Raw genomic sequence first — 21,720 nt, 5'->3', positions numbered from 1 at the left:
CACAAGCCCAGAACCCAGGGCTCCCTTCACTGCGTTCCAGCTCACTGTATGCAGCAGTGCACACTTCAAGGAAGACAGGAGTCAAAAAAAGGCACAAGCATTAAACAGACAAACAGATCAGGTAAGAAAAATACCGCCTCTTCATTTAATGTTTAAAGACATCAGTAAACAAACGGAACAGTACGTACAGTAAGAGGCCGAACCCCTCCCCCTCTCCCCAAACAGCACCCTCCAAAACCACGAGAGGACCAGGTGACAGTGCAGGAGAAAGAGCAGCGAAGTCTGGAACCTGGGAAACCTCTGCTGTGTGAGGACAGAACAACAGGACCCGCAGGAAGCAGCCTCCCTCACCCGTGAGCAGTGACACCTCTGGGGCACAGTCAGGAGGGGGTGGTTTTTGCTCCCAATGAGCAGCCCAAGCTTCTTGCAAACACACCTGTCAACTTGGAAAACACAGCTTGGAAGCTACGTTAAGAGCTGCAGGACACACTGCGTGCTGATCTTGGCAACTGAATGGCTGTTTCACAGTGATTTTAACCTTTCAAAGAATTAAAAAGGAAAAAAAAGGGTGTTAGGTCCAACTTGGCAAAGTGTTGTGTTACCCATTTGCAAGTGCAAAGCTGAGGACAGGGAAAAGGAACAAGACTACACTGCATACATTCTTTCACCCTGCTCCAACCACACTCCTGACCCCTACCCCAGAACTGGCCTTGTCTTCTTGAATGGTTTTCCTTGAGCTGTGGAGCAGCAGATGGGTAGAAAGGATATGAAGAAGCAAAGTCTCATCTCAGGCTTTGAGAGGACAACCGTGTGGGTACCTGAGCAGAGGGTTGGGGACGGTGGGATGTGGCAGGTGTGCTGCTGACGAGGCAGAGGTTTTAGGCACAGACACTTCAGCTCCCACCTTTCTGGCAGGAGCCTGCACGGGAGCTGAAGAAGCTGAGTGGGTTCAGAAGGCAGCTGTGTGGCTGCCAGCCAGTCCATGGCATGGGTCTGAGTGCTGCTTCAATTTCCATTTCCCAGATGGTGACAGGTGGAACCGTGATGCATGGTGGAAAGTAAGGAACAAGTTTCACTGCTCTCTGCCTTGCAGGGAGCAGAAGTCTGCGGTGGTGCTGTTTTCTGCTGCCACCACAAGCAGTCGAATATGAAAGGAGGGCTCACTGGCTCCCATGCAGCCCAGTTAACTGCACCAGCGTCCAACATGGCAACCTCCCATGGTCCAGAGTTCAGAGTCCACTAGATTCCTCAGATCTCAACATCACTCTCTTTGTCATTATCGTGGTCACCATCATAAAACTCATTGGCAGCTTCAGGCCTGGGGAGGGGGGGGAAAAAGACAATCAATATCAGTGAGGAGAGCCCTGACAGAGAAAAATGCCTACAAAAAGGTCAGAAGATGCCCTGCACCCACACACCACATGGACTGTTTTACAAGGAGACCACACATTTACAGAGAGGAACCTGCAGGGACAGAAAGGGAAGCTCATCTCAGCAGAACATCAGAGCTGATGCAGCTGATACAGCTGTACCTGCTGTAGTTTTCCTCAGAGCCTCTTTCCTCTGGGTCAGGTTCATCTGTGCGATCGTAGCTCAGCAAGTCAGAAGGGACATCGTGGATCTGCACACTGGGAGCATGGTTCAACATCTTCAGATTCTCAAATATCGTCTGCCTGATCTGATCCAAGTACTATACAGAAAAACACAGAGAGGGATCATCAGCAGCAGATCGATGCTTCGCTCAGAGCCACAACAGTCAGCCCTACTGCCTGCCTACATTGTCTGTGTGGTGGCCATGAGAAATGCCTTTGTGCAGAAAGCTATTTAGCAGAGCAGAAGAGATGAGAAAGTTAATTCAATCACCGAGGCTCCAGCACTCAGAAAACAGTAAGGCAATCCAGCAGAGTTCACTAATATTATAGACCCTTTGAGACTTTCTGTTGTGCCAGAGCAAATGTGTTTGCTTTTCTCTATCAGCTTTTTGCAGCCACAATTCCTAGCCTGGGCTCCATCTCTTTTTGCAGGACAGAGCATCTACCACAAAGTTCTGGGGCCAGACATGCAGGCACTCACCTGCCTGGAGTTCTGATTTTCTATCCTCGTACTGACATCAGGATGAAGAGTGAAATCTGGAGCGAAGTATTCAAAGTACTCTGTGAAGGCACGAGTGAGAGTTAAAGCACGAGGGCACAGGGAGTCAGTCAGCAGGTGCACAGCTCTGCAGGGAAGCAGAGCTCACCCTCCCACCTTGCTAGAGGTAACCAGACCCTATAAGCCACAGTGATGTACAACTCTGCAACTGCAAAAAATTACATGAAATGAGAGTCAGCAGAAGTAATGCTCGAGTCACTGAAGTGATCCAAACAAAATGCTGAGCAGACACTTCCTTACTGCATCAGATAAGCCTATGAAGGGGAGATGGAAGGGAATCAGGACTAAGTAAGGTTAGAAAGTGCTGTCTCTTTGGCTCTGGTCAACACAGAATTAAGTGCTAAGTCTTCCGTTGATACAACTGCTTTAGCTCAATTAATAGGGAAAACAAGGGAACGTGAACTTACCACTATATGGGAGCTCCTCACTAATTGCTTCATCTACAAGCAACGATGTTTCGTAAGTCCTGAAAAAACCCAGAAACCGGATTAAGATGAGCTCAGTCCAGAGAAAGCTACAGGGTGCATGTAGGGACAAAGCCCACAGCAAATGCTTCATCAAATACACAACACGCCCATAAGACTCACCAGCACCGTGCCACATTGCGGACTGTGTACCCGCCTCCTCCCAGCACCAGTAAGGGGATGTTGAAACTCTTTACGTACTCCACACACTCCCTAGAAACCCCAAAGAAACACATCAGAGCTGCTACCTGCAGCACGTGTTCACATGCCCGAAGTTTCACCGTGTGTTCATCCACCACCACAGCTGGTGTGACAAACATGGGGCTCAGGGCTTCTCTACTCAAAGGTCCTGAACCATGTGCTACTCTGTGAACTACTGCTTTTCTACAAAGCCCCATTCTGAGAGTCTCTGTCACACAACAGTTTAAAACAAATAAAGTTGGTGCAGCTGGAAGGCCAAAGTCAAAGCTCAGGTCTTATAATGCAGAACTATCTGCAGTCCTTTTGCTGCGTCCCAACCCTGCTGTACTTACCCATGTCCTCTTATACTGAGGTTAAAGCAGCCCAAACGGTCACAGCCCAGAGAATCCGCACCACACTGGGGAAGAGAAAAAGAACAATCAAATTTTGGCTACATAGGCATTGATTTCCAGACACACATTGGCATCCCTAACCCTCTGCCAACTTCATTCAGCAAAGGTGACTCCAGCCAGCAGTTCAGATGGGTCCCACCAACCCTGACCAACCAGGAACAGAAAGTAGCATGTTTGAGAAATGGCCCTTCGAACTGCAGCCTCTGACAAGAACGTGCATGTGCACAAAGGCTTGTTTCCTTACCTGCAATACGATGCAGGTGGGCTGATAGTAATCTACCACCTGGTTAATGACTGGTTGGAAGAGGTGTTTATAACCTTTGGGGAGAAAAACAAGTTTGTCATGGCTCTGGAGAAAAGGATCAAAGGACATGTGGGTAAGGGACACCAACTTACTTTGGTCATCGATACCATCTCGTAGAGGCACGTTGAGACAATAATAACGACCGCTTTCAGCACCAACTTCATACATGTCCCCTGGCCAAGGAAAGACAGAAGAGTCACAACAGCCCTAAGAGGAGTCAGAAGGCCAGATCTGGTCTGTTAACCCAGCTACAATCTCTTTACTACAGAGAATTATAGTCCTGTTCCTCTCTAGCTGCTTCTCCATGTCCCTTCTTCCACCATTTGTCCCTGTAGTTCTATAATCATTTTAGACCCCTAAACACCAGCAGCATTTTTGAAGGACTCTGAAACAAGGCCAAGTTCACACAGCAAAGGAAGCTACATACCTGTACCAGGAAAGAAATAGTTGCCATATTTATGGAACGACACGGTCATGACACGGTCTGTCAAGTAGAAAGCTTCCTGCACACCATCTCCGTGATGGATATCAATATCAATATACAGAACACGTGGGTGGTATCTAACAGAAACAGGAGGAAAAGCAGCATTATTGTTTGCTATACGCTCAACCACACCTTTACCCATATGCCTCAGTGCTATGAAAATCACCACTGAGGTCTCCCTGCAAGCCTACCCACCAGAAGATCTCATCTATCTCATACCAAATAGCCTTAGCTACGCTACATTTATACACAGCATCAACTTAAGCACCCACCCCACTAAAGCATTTTCTTCCGCTGAGCCTGGAAAGAGACTGTAGAACAAAACGCTTTCAGAGTCAGAACACACGTTCAGGTATAATGGGAAAAGGGTCACTGGGATCTAGAAGGCTCCCTTTGGCACAGCCACACTAACAGGCATTTCAGGCATGACATTTACCAGCCTGCTGGGTCACAAAGACAGAGGAGGAAGAATGGGAGATCATTGGAAATAAACTGGTGTAATGGTCAAAGCTGACATGCAGGTGACAGCACTGGTACTGTCAAACACTGGAGACATGGCACTAAGCCACACTCTGCTTATCAGCTCAAGGACTGCCTGCTCAGCTGCAGAGAACTCCCACAACTTTTCCTATGGAAACGCTACATCTGGTCAGTCCCTGCAGAGCAGTGGATCTGGCATGCATGCCAGAACCCCAGCAGGAGGGACCTGAAAAAACAAGACAACACTGAGACAGAGAGCAGGAAAGCGTGGCTTACACCATCTGTCTGCTGGAAGCACAGTGTTAAGTGTGTCTGTAGTGACCTAATCATGCTGGTTGATGGCGCTGAGCCATGCTGGTTAGCAGAACAGCACCTCATCTCAGCCTCCCAGAGACACAAAAAGTCATAAAATTGCCCTGCTTTTTTATCCTATAGGCAAATGATAGCAGAGAACAAGGGGCCGCATAGACACAGCCTTTGTGTAAAGGGAGGAAAGGACTTTTTCAAAACCGTGGAACAAAAGAATAAGGACACAACATAATCTCCCATGAGGAGTAATTGAAACCTCTAGCCAACAAGACTCATGTGAGACAAGAAAACAGGTGTGCACAGATGCAAAAGTGAAGACCTGAGGTCCCAAACTCAAAATAAGGAAGGCTGACTGAGAGGAAGGAGGTATAAGAAGCCCCAGTATGTCCTATCAGTCTGACTGTGTAAGTGGGCAAGCTTGCCATCAGTCATATAACTATTTTCCAGTCAACCAACCAGAACCCTCAAATCTTTCCTTTTTGGTTTAATTCTGAAAGATCTTGCCTCAGATTTGGTGATAAGCAGGGCACCTGAGAGCATGAAAAATACACCACTGACTAATCCAAGGGATGTACGGTATTTCTTCCTTCTGTTCTGATTTTTCCTCTTCCTTCTGTTCTGATTTTACTGTTTTCTGAAGAAAAAAATTGACTCTATTCAAAGCAAGCAGCCTTTGATCATTATGTGTTACCCAAGTTCTGTTCTTAATCCAGTCAAGCAAGTCAAGAAAGATGCAAGCCATTCAACTCTCCTGTGAGCCATACTCTGCTTTTACCTACAAAAGACTCACTGAGGCAAAAAGGCAGAGAGCCAGGAGACCCTGAAATGGCTGTTTCACAGATGGATGAGGAGAAAAAGAAGTGAGCTTCACCAGATCACTTAGGCAGCAGAATAACAGAGTTGGAGTCAGATATTCTAATTCTTAAGACTCCTTGTGTGTAAGGAAGAGATCAGGCCAAGCGACTGAGTCCTTCTTGGACTCCAGAAAGGAAAAGCCATCAGGCAGATGAGGGAGAGATTCAACACAGAGAGGGAAGTCACACACCAGCCAAGACAGCAGTGCACTTGCCCCACGTCCTTACTTGAGCAGCTCCAGGATGCCAATTACTATGTCGTTGACGTAACAAAACCCAGAAGCCTGCCACACGGAGAAAACCAGACAGCATTAGAACGAGATCAACAGAGAACAGGCACAAATACCATAAAGGAGGATGCAGATACACCTCATTACCTCAAACTTCTTGGCATGATGTAGGCCCCCTGCCCAGTTTATTGCAATATCACAGATCTGAAAGGAAAGATAAGTCACTTTAACAAGACAGTACAGTTATATCAACCCTGCATCCATTATGATAGTCAGAAGGGACTTTGGCCAGCACTGTTGCCCACACCTCTCTGCTCACTGCTTCACCCATAGAGGCCCTTCCAAAGTTGCTCATTAGCTCAACCAACAACAGATTAGCTGTGTGCTAATCATTCCCCTTTCAATTTAGAAAAGACCAGCTCCCCTCCATCCAGAACCAGGCAAAACACCTGCCACATGTAGCTTTTTCCCATGTTTTCCTGCTATGCTCATTAGACCTTTCCCAGAAGCATTCTCTCTCTGAAAGACACCTTTGTTTGATATCCTCCCCAGCAGACCTCTTCTTCAGACCTACTGAGTGGTCCCATTTTTAATGCATTTCCATAGCAGACACCTAGCAGCATTCTGGACATCTCTCAGCAGGCGAGTTTCTTTGAAGAACACAAGCTTATTGTACAGTGCTGAGAGCACTTCTGGATTTACTATGTGCAGTATTAGCAAGCTGTGACTCTCTCTGGACTGAAGAGCTAAATGATTGGTTCTGATGGCATATGAGGAGCAGCTGAAGGAACTGGGGCAGATCAGCCAGGAGAAGAGGATGTTTGGGACAGACCTCATCACTCTATACAGCTACTTGAAAAGAGGAGGCAGCAAGGAGATAACGGTCTCTTTTCTCAGGTGACAAATGATAGGACGTGATGCAACAGCCTCAAGTTGCACCAGGGGAGGTTTAGATTGGTATCAGGAAGAGTTTATTCACAGAAAGGGTGGTCAGGTATGGGAGCAGGCTGCCCTGGGAGGCAGGGGAGTTTCCATACCTAGAGGTACTGAAAAGACTTGTGGATGTGGAGCTTAGGGATACAGTTTAGTGGTAGACTTGCATTGTTAGGTGGATGGTTGGACTTGATAATCTCAGAAGCCTCTTCCAAGTTAAATGAGTTTATAATTTTGTCATTGTAATGACACAGGAATGGTCTTAACCTTCACAGTCATATAGTGGGAAGAATTTCCACTGCAAAAAAGCAGAGCTTGCTACATTATTATACTAAACACATTCACGTCCTTGAACTGATAGCCAGTTGTTTCCTACCAGTGTTTCAAAGACAAGCCCATCAGCTCAGTTACCTTGTTGTTCAGCTGCGTTGCTCCCTGCAAGGAGGCCCCAGTGTAGCGAGAGCAAAACTCAAAGAGCCCTGGAAACACTGGGCTGAAAAAGAAAAAAGAAGTCATGATTCAAACAAGGAACATCTTCTCATTCCTCCACACATCTTCCAAGCAAAGCCAGGCCTGAAAGCTCTCCTCTGACACAACACACACCAGCATCCACCCTGCAGCCCTGCTAATGTGTGCCCAGAGCTGGGACATGACTTAGGAAGGAGTACAGGTCTGCCCCATGCTATCTTCTTTTATCAGCATTGATAAGACCCTGCCCATTCCCCTTCCCAGCTCACAACACAGGATGCAATATACAATAACTGGATGTGAATGCCGCTCTTAGGGCAGAGCTGAGGGAGGATCAAACCCACCATGCAGAGCCAATAAATGCACCAGGATCTCTAAAAGGGTATAGAAACAGAAGATGTGGTGCCCATGTGCCACTAACTCACAGGCATCACATCACAAATATAATCCATGGACAAATAATAGCTTAGAGACTTTTATTTTCTCCCTGCATTCTTGTAAGTGGTTTCTGATCAAAGTAATGTTACAGAACAGCCTTCTGATTCCCAATCTAAATATCAAAAACCTGGCTATCCCAATACCTTATTGGGATAACACTGTTCTCTATCTAATGTCACTCCTCTCACGTTAGTACTTACAGTCTCCCTTCCAAAGAATAGAAAAGTACAGTCTTATTCTCTGACAGCCATTACTTTCCTCAGACAAGGCATACTGTGCACCTCCTCGGTCACATACAGCCCTTCTACACACTTCTGTCAAGGTTTGCCTCTCACGAATGTGAAAGACTGGAACTGAATATTCATAACAAGCTCTCGTGTGAATACAGAAGCATTAAACTTTCCTCAGTTCTACCTCAGTTCTAAAAAGGAGGATGATAAGATATGAAGAGAAGGGGAAGGAATTGAGGAGGTTCCAATAATCTGCTATGCTCAAGAGGGGCGTGCACCTCATTCTGCTTAAAAACTAAGAACCAGAACACACTACAATAGTTCTCCAGACACAAACAGTGCAGGGTCACAGCAGCATTTCCACCCCCAGGCTCATAGGAAGCACAGAGCACTCACCAGTCATCGCCCACATTGAAGGCATTGAGGCTTTTGGTGAAGCCCTGCATGTTGTTGGGACTCACTCTCTGCAGGAAGTCTATGTAGTCCTCGGAGTGGAATCTGCACATGTCGTGCTGCGATGCCTGGTATGGCTTGAAAACCTTCAAGAGAAAGACAAGACTTACATCCTGTCCAAAGCTGTGTTTGCTTTGACTGTAAGAAACCTCAGGCTGACAAATGATTCACACAAAGTGTATCTAAAAGTGTTCCAGTACACTGGCTTCCTGATATTCACGTTCATTGACATGCAAGAAATTGTTCCATAGAGCCTGTTTCCCAACTGATTCCTATCTTTTAGCCATAACTGCAACTCTTGCCCTTCATAATAACTGCAGCTTCTCCTATATGCTCTCTGATCCCTTTATTCCATCACTATCCCCCACCCTTTGGTTGGACAAATGGCAAGGCAACAAAAAAAAAGCAGCCAAATCCAAACTTCAGCTCTGTCCTCACGGGGAGCACTAACTACTGCCTCACCAGTCACGACATCCTGATGTAATGGAGGTTTCCATCCCTCCATCAGAGCTGCCTCCGGGGGCTGGTAAGTTCACAAATTCATTTGAAGAAGGTTCTTAGGCAGATGGAACATTTGCAAAAGCTTTGTTTCCTTTGGAAAGTCAGCTAAAAACAGTCACGGGGCCGGATGGATTCGAACTAAAGTTCTCATGACAACACACATTTGCCAGTTTGGCACTTAACACGCATACCTCAATAAACAGGAAGTTAAAAAATATCAACACCACATACCCAAAAAGGGGAAATTAAAGCCACACTGAAAGCAGTAAGAAAATCTACCATCTTTCAAACCTTGACTTAATGAAAGCATACTCTCCAGAGGGAGAAGATGCTGGGGCAGCTCACACAGCACACCTTCCTTGGGCCAGGCAGGACCCTGGATACTTTTCAGAGGTAAAACAACAAAAAAGACAACATCAAAAGCTTCCAGACCTTCTTGCTGTTGGTAAAAGGGGAAAGCTGCCTCCTTCCCCCCTCCTCTTGCCCTTCACTCACTGCAGCCACAACCTCAGGCACCTCCCTGAGCATGCCTGGCACTCAGCCCCTCGCTCAGCCAGCTCAGCACAAAGCTCTCCTAGTTTTGCTGAGTGACTGAGTTCCATTGGCTCCCACAGGATCCAGCAGCTTCCAGATGCAGCACAGGAAAGGCAGCAGGAACACACAGCAGAAAAGCAGAGAAGCACAGAATCACTCAGGTTGGAAAAGACCTAAAAGATCATCAAGTTCAACCACAGCCTTAACCACAGTACCCTAACTCCAACAACCCCCTGCTAAATCAAGGCAGAGAAGAAGCCTCAGAGGATGGAAGGAGAAAAAAGAGCAAGCTCTGCTGGGGCAGGAGACCGGGACAAGAAAATCAAAGGAAGGGAAAGGCAGACATGGCAGGGTGGGTGGTGAGGACCAGGAGTTCCACTGGGAAGAGAGAGCTGATATTAAAGGGGACAGAACATCCCCTACAGCCTGCATTCCATCACTGTGCCAAGCAAGGATTGGCTTCCCAGCGACTGGCCAAAGAAGCCAGAATAAACCAGCATGAGGATGGACCCTGCAGAGGGCTCAAATCTCAGTAGCTGCCGATTAATACACCTGCAAAAGCTCCTACAATGGCAGGTGAAAAATCCTAAGGATGCGATGTTACTAAACACCAAACTGCAGGAGTCAAACTGAATGCACAAGGGAGCTTTTTTAACATTCAAGCATTCTGAATTAATTTCAGATCTTGCATCGAGGAGCAGTTTCACCGGCCCATTTTAGCATCTCCTTTTTAAAAATTGATGCCGTGTGTTCATTTTGGGACAGCTCGTTTTCTATTTCCTCCCACTCAATCCCCAGGTCTCTCACCACAGAGAGCGCTCTGGCAGCGGAACAGCTTGAACTTGAGCCCACGCCAAATGCCAGGCACTCAGAGTGCTAAAAGATCATGTCAAAATGGTGTGGCACCTTTAAAGAAGCTGAGATCCAGTTTTCCTGCTTGCATTAATTTGTCTGCTCACACTTGGCTACACTGCCTGCAGGAATTTTGCACCTTGTCCTGCAAACAACACGCCAGAGCAAGATGTGCCAGAATCAACACTACTGCTCTCCTGTGCTCACAATAACACAGACCTGGTTTAAGTATCACCTGACTCCTATGTGCTTGAACAAGTGTCCTTTGAGGACAGGCTTTCTCTGCTATCACCACCAAACTCCTAGTCAGATCCTTGTAAGTGCAGTGACAGCTTTAATGCTGGGGAAGAAGAAGGCTGGGGAGCTGTCAGCAGTGTGGAGGTTCCTGGCCTAGCTGGAATGACTGTTATTTGCACAAAGCTGTCAGAGGAATGTGCACTTGCATCAGCATAATCTCCTGGTCACTGAGTTCAGACACCAGTTACAGGGAAGCTGCTGGTTTGGAGCGTCACAGAGAGCATGGCCTAACTGCAACGGGCCAGAGGAATGCAGATGGGGTGTGTGAGCACACAAAGGAAGAGACAGCAGCAGCAGCATCCCCACAACTTAAAGCAATGGTTTATCCCTTCTGTGCTATGTGCGATGATGCCTGTGACAGAAGTGCTTTTCAGTCTTTTTAAAGAGGTAACACCCACAAGAGGACACCCTGTACGTACATGGACACAAGCAAGTACATACACATACAGATATACACACACACACAACCGGAAAGGCATGGAGCTGAAGCATACAGCCTCCTGGGGAGCAGCCTTTCCCCAGGGCACACAAAGCTCTGGGGACAAGGAGCAGCCAGACCCGGGTTGTGAATCAGACACTGTGACCTGGAACTGCGCCACTTGGCACAGGAATCGAATCCCTCAGCAGCCAAAACAGTTCAGATACCATCCCTCAGAACTGAGGTGCCAATAAGCTAGCTAAGAACAAAGGAAGCAGCCCCAACGCATTCAGCAGCACAAAGTATTCTGCAGGTTGAAATGTGCAGCAGCCATCTCAGAAGCACGCAGATGCTTCTCAGCACCCCTGCCTCGCTCCTGTACGGTGAGACACAGCACCCCATACTGCAGAGCTTTCTTTGCTCTGTACTAGAGAACAGACAGCAAAGTGAACAAGGATTCACAGGAGAGGGGCTGAGCTCAGAGCCCCTTAGGCCAAGTGAAAGAAAGTATCTCACCATCTGGGTACCACGCATTTGTGGTGAGATTCCTTTCGTCTCATACTTGGAATATAAGAAAACAGTAGCTTTCTTTTTGATCATCGCTAAACGATGGCTGTGTTTTAACAGGATTACATAGTTCAGCATTCAGGAGAAAAAGCATCTCCCCAATCATAACATCAGTAACATGTTGGACCATGCTGAGCGAACTGGCTGGGTAGTGAGGATGTTGAAGACATGTACGAAGCATGAAATAGGATGAACAAACTCCATTCAGGCACTAAGATGGACCCATCAGCCTCCAGAGGGCTGTTTTCCTATCAGCTTACGATAACACACAGCCCACGCTGATTACAGGTTCTGCCCAGAGGCAGCTCCAGGCCCATTAGTTTGACACCCATTAGCGCTAGCTAGACACAGCTCAGCACTGCCAGCCAGCTGTGACAGCATGCCCTCACAGCTCAGGCAGGCACTAGGGGGCCTCAGCAGGCCTAGACCTATAGCCACACCTGTGAGCAGGCTGTTACCTGCTGGGTATGGAGCTGAAGGGCACGAGAAAGGCCAATGGGACTTTAGAATGGAGAACTCAGCAATGCGGGTCAAGCCTCTGCATTGACAGCGACTGGGGCCGGTACTTGGGAATCGGGCTTAGCAGCTCAGCTCCGTGCCTGGCGGTCCCACAGCCCACCCTCGCGTCCCCCAGCCCCCCCCGGGGTGCGATGCTTACGATCATCTTCTTGTAGAGGCCGTAGTGCAGCACCAGGCTGTGTGTGAGCGCCAGGCGGTGCGGCTTCATGGGGTGCCCGGCTCCTGGAACGAAGGAAGCCACAATGGGGGGGGGGGGTTAGGGGAGGCACGGAGCACCAATAGGCCCGAGTGCGGCATAGGCCGCTCCCGCGGACAGGTACCGCTCTGCAGCCCCCACCACGAGCCGGCAGCGGGACCAAAGCATCCCGCTGCCCACCCAGCCCGACCCCAGCTCCGCACCGTAGTGGAAATTGCCGACGTCCGGGTCGTAGAAATAGGCCACGGTCTTCGCCATAGCGAACAGGCCGCCACCACCTCTCCGCGCCCCCTTCTACGTCATCACTCCGCGACCGCACCGCCCGTCGGCGCTCGTCTGAGCGTCAACTCTCGCGAGAAGTGGAAGGCAAGGGGCGGGGCTGGTGCGCTATGGAGGCGGGGCTTTGTGGTAGCTCCGCCCACTGCACGCAGCCCGGCTGCACCCACGTGCTCGCAGGTACCCCGGGCCATGGTTGGGGCAGAACAGTGTTACAAGGGGGCCCGAAGCCTCCAAGGTGTCTGAATGAACCATGTAAGGATGAAGGGTGCAGCCCTCCGGGGATACAGATCTGCTGGAATGGAGTTCTGTGTGGATGGAGCCCATTGGGATGCACAGCCACAGTGATGCAGCTCCATAGGGCTGGGGACAGGAGGCTCCATGGGGATGAGGACACCAGGGGGTATCCCTATGGGGATAAAGACTTGAGTTTGGGGCTCTGTGGGGATGCAGGTCCAAGGGAATCCTGGGGCCAGAGCCAGCACACCATGGCCCCGTAGTGCCCCATAAGTGGTGATGGAAGGAAAGAAGGATGGGGGGAGAAACTCCGTGGGATGGGATACCCCTGTGAGGTGCCTGGCAGGAGCAGAGCTCGCTCCTTGTCTGCTCCTTGCCTGCTTTCAGCTCCTCCCATCAGGGGTTCCCCTGGGCATGGGAAAGGGGATGGCGTGACCAGGACTGATTGCAACCCCTGCTTGGACTGCTATGCAGAAATGCACTGGGTGGGCGGAAGCACCAGGGAACAGAAAGGGATTTATTGTGAAGGACGGTGTGGGCATGGGAACAGATGGGAATCAGCCTCATCCTAAGGCTCAGGAAAACCCTGGACCTACAAGGTGCACTTTGAAGAAGCAAAGAGCAAACCGCTTTTAATGTCCCAGTCAGCAGGCTGTGCAATGCTGTATGTTGTTGCAGTGTGTTGAGCTGAGATCAGGAGCTCTCTCAAGCAGCCATCCTGGCCTCATCATGCCCATTGTCTCCCCTTGCCAGGGCTGTTGTGCTTCCATTCCTTCCTGGGACAGCAGACAGAAGGGTGGCACTGGTGACTTGGTGACCTTCTCAAGTCACGGGATGCAGGATGGTCTGTGGCTCTTTGCAGCCACTGCCAGGTCTCCTATGGCCACTTCTGGATGGGAAAGGGAGATCTGGTGGTGGTACAACTGAGGGCTGTGAGTCACCTGCCTGCATACATCCCCATGGGCTCAGCTGCACATGGAGACTCAGTGGTGGTGGTGGGATGGGGCTGGTGTCACCAGGGCTCACAAGGGCGCTGTGTGGCTTTTGGGTGCAGGATTCAGAGGTGTCATTTGCAGCAGAAAAGACTTGGGGTGAAACCTCCCAGACTGAGGGCAGAGAGGGAGGTTGTGGCACTGGAATGTTGAACAGCTTGGATATTTTGGGGAAGAAGAGAAGCTGTTTGTGCTAACATGGGCTGCTGGATCCACAGGGGCTCCTTTGCAATACTTCTATAATTGCAGGAAAATACACCTCTCTCTGTGCCCAGACCCCTTCCAGCCGGCTCTTTACTGCTCCAAAAGCTGCCCGGGAAGGGGGGTGTTGTGGCAGGGAGCAGCGTGCCAGCACCCGCTGCTGCCGCTTGCCCCGCGCTGCAGCTGCCAGCAGCATTTCCCTGAGCCTGCCTGCAGCCATCCCCCACCGCGGGCGTTCCGGAGATCTCAAGCTGAGGACGAGCAGGTTGGCAGCGGTCGTCTCGACAGGCAGAAGCCGCCGGGCTTCTTCCCGAGGAAGCCGGGGCAGCGGAGGATGCTCGCGGCGGTCCAGAGACGCGGGGATGCGGGGTTGCTAGGAGGCAGGTGAAGGTGACGGGGACAGCGCTGCGGAGCACCGCAGGCCCAGGTACCGCCGCAGCCACGCACCGCACCGCGGATGGGGATGGGAAAGCGGGCGGCGGAGCGAACTGGCTCCGGGGATTGCGGGGATGATGCGGGAGCTGGCGGTCGCTCGGTCCTCCGCCCGCCGTGAGTCACGGGAGGGGGGGGAGGGCGGGGGGCTCTGCAGAGTGATGCCGGGGGGCCGGTGTCCTTGGGCTGCTGTGTGCGGTGGGGGGGATGCAGAGGGGCCCCCGCTGCTTTTGCTGCCCTTGGGATGCTTCAGCGGCTGCGGTGTGTCCTTGGGAAACAGAGCTGAGCCGGCCATGGCAGGGCTGAGCCTTCATCCCCAGCTGGGAGCCGGGTCCGACCCAAGAGGGCCTGGAGGCAGCATGGGACTGAGGAAGAAGAGGAGGAGGAAGAGGCGCGGGCAGCCTGCTGGGGGTCTCCAAGCTGCTTTCCCCCCTTCTCCTAGATCCGCATGTCCGACCAGAGCAGCAGCGAAGATGGGGAGTCCGACTCCCAGCACAGCCTGTACATGGTCTTTCTCCTCGTCTTGGTCTTCTTCATCATGGGGCTGGTAGGCTTCCTCATCTGCCATGTCCTGAAGAAGAAGGGCTACCGGTGCAGGACATTCCGGGATGAGCTTGACCCAGATAACAAGGATGTGCTGGCAGAACTCCAGGCCAGTGAGTACAGGGGCTTGGGGGGCTCCGCTGCTGCCCTTTGGGACTCCTCAACCACAGCCTTTGGGTGTGAGCTGGGCTGGCTGAAGGATGCATGGTGTGATGGGGCAGGGAATCAGCCCTGCTTCCATGGGGCTGTCCCCATCACAGACAGCAGTGTATGGGTGTAAGAGTGTGGGTTCAAGGCAGAGCTTGGTCCCAGTAAGCTGCTTGACTTGGCTGCACATGGATGGTGTCTGAAGTTTCCAGGTTGATGCTGACTGCTGGAGATGCCACAACCCTGGGAAAGTCCCTGTGGGCTTCTAGAAGCACGGCAGCAGCCCCTGACTGTGCTCCCCAGGGCAGCTCCCTGCCAGCTTGGACCTGCTCACAGGAACAGCCAACCCTGCAGGTTGGGCTAAGGACCCCAGCCAGGACTCCTGTCCCCCCAAATGGCCAAAGCATGTTATGATGGGTGCTGGGAATAGGTATCAAAACAGGGCAGATATGCAGCCATATTTCTCCAGCGTGCTCTTTTAAGCTTCAAAAACCATAACTCTGGGACTTCCTCCATTGGAGATGGTTTCTATGTATTTAACAAGCCCTCCTCAGGTTTCTCGTATTTGAACTTGTCCCATTTACCCTTGGAGACCTTTAGCCTTGCAACACCCAGGAGCTGTAAGGTTGACCCAATCCCACCCCTCAAGTGCCAACATTTCTCCTTTCAGATGAAGAGGAGGAGCTAAATGAGGACACAGTGGAGAAGATCGTGAGATGCATCATCCAGAATGAAGGTGAGTGTTTCCTTTGCTGGCTCACAGTCTTGCCAGTCGCTTTGGCTGACACAATCCCTTTTTCCTCTCTCTTCAGCAAATGCAGAAGCCCTCAAGGAGATGCTGGGGGACAATGATGGGGACATCGCAGTGCCAATACCCAGGTGAGGGAAACCTATTCCAGCTTGTAGCTCTTCCAGCATCAGGGAAAAGAAACCATCATGCATCACCTCAGTGCTGAGGCTCTGACCTGTCATGTCCTTTTCCTCTTGTAGCCTTTGTCCCCACCGTAACAGCCAGGATGGAGGCCCCCCTCACCACCATACAGTGCACCTGGGCTCCACGCAAGCCCCCTGCATCCACTGCAGCAAAAGGAGGAGGCACCCACTGCACCGTCAGGGGCGGTCCAAGGATGGCAAAGGCCGGATGCACCCCGGAGAGACCACTGTCTTCTCAGTGGGCAGGTACTGCTCAGATGGAGCACTGCTCCACAAAGTCTTCTCTGTCCCCCTTGTCCACTTGCCCCGTGCTCTTCCCCATCTCATGCCCCAGGTTGGCCCTGCTGTTGTGTCCTCTCACACCTCGAAATTCCCATGGTGTGTGGCTGTGACACACGGGTTTCCTCCCTCCTCCTCCCTTTGGTGACTCAGGCTAAGGTGGTTGTCCTGCTGGCTCAGAGCAGGGCAGCACCAAACCCACATCCCTTCTAAGCCTACAGCAGGGTAGGGGCAGCCTTCCTGTGGGGCAGGTTATAGGGATCTCATGAAGAGGGGGAACAGCTGTTGCGAGTTACTCCCACCAGAATGAAAGAATGGCTACTCTGTTCCAAGTCTTCGCCTGCAATAATTATGGTAATTAGATACTGTGGGAGGAAGGTAAGAATAGGGGAATGTACTGACAAATCCCACAAATAGTCTCCCAGTCCCTATCTGTTCTCACCTCAAGGGACTTCATCAGCTACCTGTGGTCTCCACGCTGTGAGTAACCCAATGCAATCTGTGACCCTGCCCAGGCTGCCCTATTCCCCAGCAGAAGAGTTCTGTTGATGTTCAGCCAGATTGAGCACCAGGGTTGTGGGTTTTCCACTGTTAGAGCCAAGAGTCTCAGAAGGGAGGGGAACTGGGGGCTTCGTGGGGAGCTGGTGCCCCTGCTGTCAGCTGGTCTGGGTTTTGGGCTGGTGGCTGGTAAGCCAGACCTCTGTACAGTCACATATTTATGGCTAATCTCATTCCCTGGCCAGAGCCCAGCTCCATCTTTCCTCTGTGTCCTCCATCCGTGCTCTTCTCAGTCTCCTCTCACTCACCTCTGAATGCATAAAGAAGTTGGTCTCTGTCCTTAACTGCAGCTTTCCTCACATTCTGATGTTCTGTCCTTATCCTTGTTAGGTTCTCATGTCACATAAGGTGTTTCCGAGGTTATATTTTAAGTTCTCACTTCCTGAATCTCCTTGGTATGAGGTCCAACTGCAAGGTTAGCGTAGGTCCACCACAGCTGTCCAGGGCTGGAGCACGTGGCCCATGAGGAGCTACTGAGAGAATGGGGTTTGTTTGGACTGATGAGGTCTCTGGGGGGATCTAATTGCTCCTTAAAACTACTCAAAGGGGTGGGGGGAGTTGAAGTGAAGATGGAGCTGGTCTCTTCCCAGAGATGCACGCTGGAAGGGGAGGAGGCAACAGCCAGAAATTGCAACAAGAGAAACATGGATGAGGCATGAAAAGAAAATATTTTACCCTGGGACAGAGCCTGTAGGAGCAGGGAGGTGAATGTTCAGGAGAGCTTCCAAAACCTACCTGGAGCAACCAGAATGAGGGTGGGAATTAGCCCAGTTATGGGGGTGGGGAGGGACTGGAGACCATCTGAAGGCCTTTCCCACCTAAATAATCCTTGTAATTCTGAGGTAATCGGGGCTATGTGTGCTGTATTCTCCTTTCACCTTTGTCACATCTACCATGCTGCTGGGCAGCCCCATCAAAGAATGGCAGAGCTCATCGACCCACAGAGCTCTCATCCCAGGCTTGCTCAGCCGCAGCACACTGTGTCCTATTGAACCAAGTGTCCCAGCCATGCTGCCTAGGCAGACAGCCAAAGCACTCCTGCCTCATGATCCAAAGGTTTCTTACGTTATCTCTTGAGTCCCCTCCAGCTTCTCAGAGTCCTTTCCTGGCTCTTTCAGGCTGACATTGCTCAAAGACATTACCAAGAAATGATGTTGTCCTTTGTGCCTCCTCCCAGGCTCTCCTTGGGACTGGAGCATTTGTTGGTCTTGTATCACAGTGCTGGTTCTTCATCTCCAAATCTCTGGATGGAAGGTCACATCTGATGCTGCTTGGTTTGACCCAGCAGTTCTCAGGATGCATCTCCTTGGCTTTCCAGTTATGAGCACCATTTTGAGCTGTGATGCTGAAGACTCTGTAGTGTCTACCCCATAGACATAAGCTTATCATTTTGGACACTCAGTGCTCTGATGATCCGCTTAGAACCTGCCCTGTCTCTGTCTGGAGCTCCCCTGTGTTTGAAGAGAATTTAAGAGCTACGATCCTGAATACCTTTCTGAAGTCCCATTCCTCACTGCTGCTCTCTCCTTGCTGACCAATCCATCCTTGTTCGACTTCTGGGACCATTCAGTCTGGAGGTGGTCTTTGCTCCTTCACCTCTGACATCTCATCTGGAGCACAGACCTGTGTTCTCAGCTCCTCTCTTTGAGATGGCCGTTCTCTCAGCTTATAGGTCTTATGCTTCTCTGAGCAGTGCTTGAGCTGAACTTGCATTTTCCCTGGCTGACTCACAGTTGAGCTCAGCAGAGCCCAGTCTTTTTGCGGTTGCTCCACGTGTGACTCGTACAGCAATGGTGGCTGTGGGCCGTCATGTCCCTGTGATGAATCCAATGTTCCTCGACCACTGGACACCCACTCACTCTGCAGATTTCCTGTCTGCTGGGCCAGCAAGGGCTCATAATGCTTGCAAGGCAGAATCAGAGCGTTGGTCGCAACCAGCTCACTTTAGACTCTTACACTTTGTCTACGCAAAACCCCTCCCACATTCCAAGGTTGTGGTAGTTCCCTGGCTTCTCCCTTCTCCCCAACCAAAACATTACAATCACCTCCAATTATGGACTCACCCATTGTGGGTGTCAGGTCAACTTTGTGGTAGCTCTCCTTCCTGTCCTGGAGCTCTGAGCTGTTCCTGGTGCACGGTGGAGGCTTGGTGACACCTAGACACCATCCCTTGTCCCAGAGGACTGTGCAAAGTGTGCTCTGGTGGCTTTTAGCCAAGCAGTTCCTCTTGGCTTCTGATTCCTCTGCTTCAATGCTGCTCACCCTGCAAAACCTTGTCTTCCCTCTGCCTGCTGAGATTTCTGGTTTTTGCTTTCTGAACAGTGGACAGCCACCAGGTGTAATGTTCTCATGGTTGATAGAGTCCCCATGGTTAGTAGCGTCCTTATGGTCAGTAGAGTCCTCACGGTCAGTAGCATCCTCATGGTTAGTAACATCCCCATGGCTGGTAGTACCTTCATTGTTTAGAGCATTCCTTCCTCCCTGGCCTCAGCCCACTTACTGTATACCCCCCAAATCCACACTTGAGTCCCTCCTCAAGCCCTGTTTTGGCCAAGCTGCATCTCAGGGCATTTCATAGAATAGAGACCCATCCCCATCCCACCGTGGGGAGGACAGACCAGCCTGGCCTGCACCAGTCCACATCTGGATTGGGTTTTTTCTCTTTCTCTCTGCAGCACTTTGTACTGGGTGTATTTTCTTCAAAAAAATGAGGGAAATATGGGATCAGGTCAATGGGGCATGGCTGGGGTGGGCGTCAGTGGTGTTGAAGGAGTATGAGGGGTAGAGATCCTCCAACAAAGGAGAGAGGCTGCCAACTAAAGGGAAGCTGGAAATAACAATGGGAAGGAAACAGTGGGAGCAGGAAGAGAAGAGCTTCTGACCTGGTCACCCTACTGCAGGTTCCGCGTCACGCACATCGGGAAGAAGCCGGCTTTCCATGAGCAGCAGGATGGTGCCCAGCCTGATGGCAGCAAGGAGCCAAGCACGGAGGAGCTGGAGCACAGCAGTGAGCGGTTCCAGCGGGAACAGGCTCACAATGGGACTGTCCCCATGCGTAGCCTGGAGAATGGGGCTGTGCAGGAGGGGACACAGGGCAGCAAGGGCACGGAGCAGAGCCGCACCGGCACCCCAGTGCCTGGCAATGCAGTGGGCAGCTCTCCTGGGAGCACCAGTCGACAGCGGAGGCTGCTGAGCCGCCGGGTCCTGGGAGGGTCAAGTCCCAGCATCCCAGGGCAGCTGGGGCAGGAGGAGGCTGGACTGGGGTCAGCAGATGAGGTGTCGGATATTCACGGGAGCCTGAGCCTCCATGAAGTGCCGGATGAGATGGGGAGAGAAGACAGCGGCCGGAGGCAGCCTGGAACAGAGAATGTGGGGCAGCAGGTGGGTTCCTCTTCCTCCTTCTTGTCCCTGCATGGTCTTCTGGGTTGGAGGTGCTGAGGCATTGTGGTGCGGCACCCAACTAAGGTCCCAGGGTGCTGCCAAACATGCAATGACAGAATGTTTGGGATTGGAAGGGACGTTTAAAGATCACTGAGTTCACCCCCTGCCCTGGCCAGAGACATCAGATCAGATTGCTCAAAGCCCTGTCTAACCCAACTTTGAGCACTTCCCATGATGGGTCCTACTTCCCCAGGCAGCCTGTTCCAGCATCACACCACCCTAATAGTGACAAACTTCTTTACATCTAGTCTAAATTGACACCTTTTCAGTTTGAAATTCCTGTGCCAGGCTTCTCCCTTTGGCTCTCTGAGGAGAGCTGGGAAAGAGATAAAAAATAGGTTGCATACCCCAGCCCTACAACTGCGTGGTGGGATGAGACATGAGACAGGAGGAGCACAGACAGCCCTGGGCACAGCTACACACCCAGCCCTTGGGCTGCTCCACCAGGGAGAATGGTGATAGGACATCCCTGATATGTTTGCCCCCAAGCCCTGGAGCCAGTCAGCAGTTACCTCATCTCCTGGGTCTCTGCTGGGGCCACCATGACGGCTGGTATGGTCAGGGGGGACTGGGCTGTAAGTCAGTGGTGCTGACTCCACCTCCAAGAGTCACTGCTGTGGCCATGGGCTGCATGATGCCTGCATCTCTTTTCCCTCCATAGGAGCCCAGTGCTGTGGTGCACGACCGAGGAGCCACTGTGTGATGTGAGTGCTCGTCTCCAGTCCTGGGGCCACATCCAGAGGTGGGCAGGGGGGGAAGCCACAAGCAATCACAGCCCACCTTGCCAACTTTTGGCTGCAGACAGCCCATATAGCTCTTCCAGGGGGTTGGTACCCAGGATCAGGAGATGTGGATGAAACAGGGCTACTCCAGATGCGCCAATGGCCAAGCCCCATCCCACTTCTCTCTCCCCACAGCTCCTCTCCACTCCTGGCCCTGGTGGCTGACAGCAGGCACAGGGCCCCTGGCCCCACACAGGACTAGAGGCTCAGCTGTGGGGGGGCAGCTGGCCCCAGCTCCAGCCTGGGTGAGCAACTTGGCATGGCCAGAGCGACGCACGGACATTACAGACCTCATCCCATCAGCAATAGTTACCCAACTTCCCGCACTGCACCCACCACCCTGCTGCTGCCCATGCCCGACACCCCAAGGAAGGATGCTGCAGGGATGGGCAGGGGCACCGCCTTGAGCTCCCTGACCCTGAATTCACTGCAGAGCACAGCCCCAGTGGTGCCACTGAGCACCAGCACAATGCCCATGGTGCCAATGGGGTGGGACCACACAGCCCCCGGGGGCGCTGATGGAAACAGAGCCTCCTGCCCTGCCCTGCTGCAGGGAGAGCTTTGGTGTTGAACCGCACTGTAAATAGATGAGCTAAAACCATTAAAGCTGCTGAACACGGTGGT

The 21,720-nt window shown here is 51.4% G+C and overlaps 2 protein-coding genes across 3 annotated transcripts; one reads left to right on the top strand and one right to left on the bottom strand.

The window, feature by feature from the left end:
* Window positions 1–118: 118 nt before the first annotated feature.
* Window positions 119–12,616, bottom strand: HDAC3 (histone deacetylase 3). The gene is made up of 15 exons (XM_072347896.1): window positions 12,479–12,616; window positions 12,219–12,301; window positions 8,335–8,477; window positions 7,214–7,295; window positions 6,017–6,073; window positions 5,868–5,923; window positions 3,940–4,073; window positions 3,605–3,685; window positions 3,453–3,526; window positions 3,149–3,213; window positions 2,739–2,828; window positions 2,559–2,617; window positions 2,074–2,153; window positions 1,533–1,690; window positions 119–1,318 (listed from the first exon to the last, which is right to left on the bottom strand). The coding sequence occupies exons 1-15, from the start codon at window positions 12,531–12,533 to the stop codon at window positions 1,249–1,251; spliced, it is 1,287 nt and encodes a 428-aa protein (XP_072203997.1). The 5' UTR covers window positions 12,534–12,616; the 3' UTR covers window positions 119–1,248.
* A 1,121-nt stretch (window positions 12,617–13,737) lies between these two features.
* Window positions 13,738–21,719, top strand: RELL2 (RELT like 2). Of its 2 annotated transcripts, none has more exons than XM_072347897.1 (8): window positions 13,738–14,408; window positions 14,856–15,069; window positions 15,774–15,839; window positions 15,916–15,982; window positions 16,094–16,282; window positions 19,774–20,254; window positions 20,976–21,018; window positions 21,232–21,719. In XM_072347897.1, the coding sequence occupies exons 2-7, from the start codon at window positions 14,862–14,864 to the stop codon at window positions 21,015–21,017; spliced, it is 1,053 nt and encodes a 350-aa protein (XP_072203998.1). In that variant the 5' UTR covers window positions 13,738–14,408; window positions 14,856–14,861; the 3' UTR covers window position 21,018; window positions 21,232–21,719. The 2 variants fall into 2 exon arrangements, with proteins under 2 accessions (XP_072203998.1, XP_072204000.1); XM_072347899.1 differs by having other exon boundaries at window positions 14,116–14,408; window positions 20,976–21,056; window positions 21,232–21,717.
* The last annotated feature ends 1 nt before the right edge of the window (window position 21,720 follows it).

The sequence above is a fragment of the Excalfactoria chinensis genome, chromosome 13, assembly GCF_039878825.1.
Source record: "Excalfactoria chinensis isolate bCotChi1 chromosome 13, bCotChi1.hap2, whole genome shotgun sequence".
In the NCBI taxonomy this organism is placed as follows: Eukaryota; Metazoa; Chordata; class Aves; order Galliformes; family Phasianidae; genus Excalfactoria; species Excalfactoria chinensis.
This window is presented reverse-complemented; position numbering and strand designations above follow the sequence as displayed.

Bases quoted from the DNA above. Each gene is read 5' to 3' on its own strand.
- HDAC3 (XM_072347896.1), bottom strand. From the start codon at position 12,533: ATGGCGAAGACCGTGGCCTATTTCTACGACCCGGACGTCGGCAATTTC. The intron at 6,074-7,213 runs GTAACTGAGCTG...CTTTCCTTTCAG, and splicing joins CAACGCAGCTGAACAACAAG to ATCTGTGATATTGCAATAAA. The intron at 4,074-5,867 runs GTAAGGACGTGG...TGTTTCTGTTAG, and splicing joins GGCATCCTGGAGCTGCTCAA to ATACCACCCACGTGTTCTGT.
- RELL2 (XM_072347897.1), top strand. From the start codon at position 14,862: ATGTCCGACCAGAGCAGCAGCGAAGATGGGGAGTCCGACTCCCAGCAC. The intron at 15,070-15,773 runs GTGAGTACAGGG...TTCTCCTTTCAG, and splicing joins GCTGGCAGAACTCCAGGCCA to ATGAAGAGGAGGAGCTAAAT. The intron at 16,283-19,773 runs GTACTGCTCAGA...ACCCTACTGCAG, and splicing joins ACTGTCTTCTCAGTGGGCAG to GTTCCGCGTCACGCACATCG.